We start from the raw sequence: 2,819 nt of genomic DNA on the forward strand, positions 1-2,819 counted from the left end.
TAGCATCCACACTGGAGATCGGGTGTCCACCCTCGACCCCACTGGGCCCTGATAAGCTCTGCTCGGCAAAGCGAATGCAGACGTGAGGTCAGGACAGTACGTCGCCGCAACGTGAAGGTCCCTCCCAAAAACCAAGAAATCTGAGTGAGTCTCCCTTGAGGGCAGTCAATGTGATCACGCTAATGGATAATTGTCGCCCCATGCTGCGCAGTAACGTCTGAATTCAACTTGGACTACAAGATAGGCTCAACGACAGGGGAAGCTGGAGTCAACTGGTACAAGAACGTATGGGAGAGAGGTGCTGTAAACACGTCAGTGGACCCACTAGGTGAGTAGATGCCTACCTCAACTAATAGCAATGGAAGAACGTACCGATTTCATGCGATGTTTAGTCCTTGCGTGGCTTCTTGGGTGAAGAGCTGGAAGCGGCCTCTTGCGGAAGCCAATCAGAGACGAACGTCACGCTAGCAGATGAAGGAGCCGTACCGGTTTACGCTTCTTAAGCCTGTCCGTGGAGGAACCCGCAGGGAGTGCCTTCCCCTTCCCCTTGACATCTGCGGCCTTCACCTTGACGTCGTTGGCCTTGGCCTTACCCTTGGTGTCCACGGGTTTGGCCTTGGGGTTGATGACGACCGCTACTGTGCCTACGCTCTTGATGTTGGCGTTTTTCGGGGTGGGGGTCTTCTTCACCACCTTCTTGGCAGGCTGGACTGCCTTCTTCTCAGCGACCTTCTTATCAGCGACCTTCTTCCCCGCACTGATCCCAACCTTGCTCCACATGTTCGACGCGATCATCTTGCCAAGGTACCGATGGTCGATACGGGTTGTGATGTCCTTCTCGTCCGAGGAGGGCTGGAACTCCTCATCCTCCTCATCCTCCTCATCCTCCTCATCCTCCTCGTCCTCCTGATCCTCCTTCACCTCCTCGTCCTCCTGATCCTCCTGCGCCTCCTCGTCCTCCTCGTCCTCCTGCGCCTCCTCGACCTCCTCATCCTCCTCGACCTCCTGCGCCTCCTCGATCTCCACGACCTCCTCGCCCTGGGAACCCGATGCGTCCTCTGGCACCTCGTCGCCGTCGTGATCGCCGCCTTCCCCCTCCAATTCGTCTTCTTCGGCTGCACTCCCCTCCGCATCTGGGGAGGCGTCGGTGGTGAAGAGGGCTTTCTCGATGGCCTGGAGGCGTTTGTCGACGCTCTTGAGGCTCGTGTTGTAATGCCCCATGGACTGGTAGATGTCGCGCACCAGCGTAGGCATGTCAAGATCGGGACGATCTGCGTAGAGGCCTATAGCGAGGTCAGAGTAAATAACAGGAAGAACACTAGAAATCACCTTTGACCCCGCTGCACTGGAGGACGTTCTTCAAATCGAGGCAGCGCTCGCAGCTCTGAGTCTTGTGCTTGTAGCGGCATTCGTCCGCCACTCCCGCCCATGCACACTGCAGGCAAGGACTAGCGTTGGCCTGCAGGCGAACCTTTTTCGTGTTGGGGGATGTCAGCATGCTGAGCGGGGGAGAGGGAGTGAGTGTTCTCAATTGTTGGAGGATTGAAATACGCCATGGAGGTACCGCAGCCATGCCGCAGCACAGGGACGGAGGACGAGTCAACCAGCAATTGCGGCGAACAGGGACGATAGACATTCCGTGAAGTCAAGAGAAGGGACCGGGGTACTGGCTCCAGATCTCATCGGAGAAGCGCGCCGGGCCGAGACCACTCCGAGACTGGTCTGTAATACGAAGCACGCCATTGAGGTTTTCGCCCACTGTGTCGTGAAGCCAGTCGCCAACCATTGTTTCGTTGTGCACGCTTACACAGGACTGTCAGCGGAATTCTCTATCATATCGCTTTGCTACATACAATCACACGAACACCATCACGACGACAAACGGTTTCAGAGTGGGACAATCGACCGAAGTACCCTGCGACCGGGCTGCAACGTTATCAAGATCTTACAATCACTCTGCAAACGACGCCAATCTATCCCTTCGAATTACCCATACGTCCCCATGCTACTTCGACTTCTTGGCGGGCTTGCTGGGGGAGGTAGCGTCCTCCCCATTGTCAACAGCCTGTTGGAGAATGAGTACACTACCCTCACTGGGTGGTAATGACCTACCAATTTACGCTTCCGGGTGACCTTCGCAACGGCTTCCTTCCCCTTGGAGGTGGAAGACAACGCTTGCTTGGCCCGCACCTTCGAGGTGCGGGGAGCGTTGGAAGGCTTGGCGAGGGGAGTGTTGGAAGGCCCGGTGAGGGATGAGTTGGAGAGCCCGGCGAGGGGTGCGTTGGAAGGCCCGGCAAGGGGAGCGTTGGAAGGCCCGGCGAGAGGTGCGTCGTCTTTGAGGTCGGATACCCCGGGCTCCTTCTTGATCGCGATAACCCTGTCAGACTCCTCCACCGGAGGCTTGGTCTTGACAACGGGGACGTCAGACATCGCGTCGACATCGATCACGCTGTCGGATTCGCGCTGGGATGCGACCGCCTCCGACGACTCCCTCGAGGTGATGTCGAGGACGAGGCTGTCGGGGTCGTGACGTGCCGATATCCCATCGGATCCCTGCTCCACCGGGTTGTCCTTGACGACACGTCTGCCCAATTTGAGATCGGCAGAGAGTGCCTCGTAGACGCGAGCCTGCACACGGGCCAACAAGGCCTCTAGTCAGGTGAGACGCCGGGTGACCTTGTTCTGAGCTGCCCGAGTCTCGCAGACGGAGCGTATGAAACTCGTGTTGTCAAGTCCTGCGAACTCGCCTGGGAACAGTATGTCAACAAGCCCAAAACTGAGACAGGTGATGATGCGTACCAGACCGCGCGCTGCACATC

The 2,819-nt window shown here is 57.5% G+C and overlaps 2 protein-coding genes across 2 annotated transcripts; both read right to left on the reverse strand.

Annotated features, from left to right (window-relative positions):
* Positions 1-459: 459 nt before the first annotated feature.
* Positions 460-1,498, reverse strand: DICSQDRAFT_130266 (uncharacterized protein; the record flags this gene model as incomplete). The annotated part of the gene is made up of 2 exons (XM_007371084.1): positions 460-1,283; positions 1,330-1,498. The coding sequence occupies 2 exons, from the start codon at positions 1,496-1,498 to the stop codon at positions 460-462; spliced, it is 993 nt and encodes a 330-aa protein (XP_007371146.1).
* Positions 1,499-2,005: 507 nt separating this feature from the next.
* On the reverse strand, positions 2,006-2,430 carry DICSQDRAFT_175204 (uncharacterized protein; the record flags this gene model as incomplete). The annotated part of the gene is made up of 2 exons (XM_007371085.1): positions 2,006-2,065; positions 2,113-2,430. The coding sequence occupies 2 exons, from the start codon at positions 2,428-2,430 to the stop codon at positions 2,006-2,008; spliced, it is 378 nt and encodes a 125-aa protein (XP_007371147.1).
* Positions 2,431-2,819: the final 389 nt, after the last annotated feature.

Source organism: Dichomitus squalens (genome assembly GCF_000275845.1).
Source record: "Dichomitus squalens LYAD-421 SS1 unplaced genomic scaffold DICSQscaffold_88, whole genome shotgun sequence".
Classification (NCBI taxonomy): domain Eukaryota; kingdom Fungi; phylum Basidiomycota; class Agaricomycetes; order Polyporales; family Polyporaceae; genus Dichomitus; species Dichomitus squalens.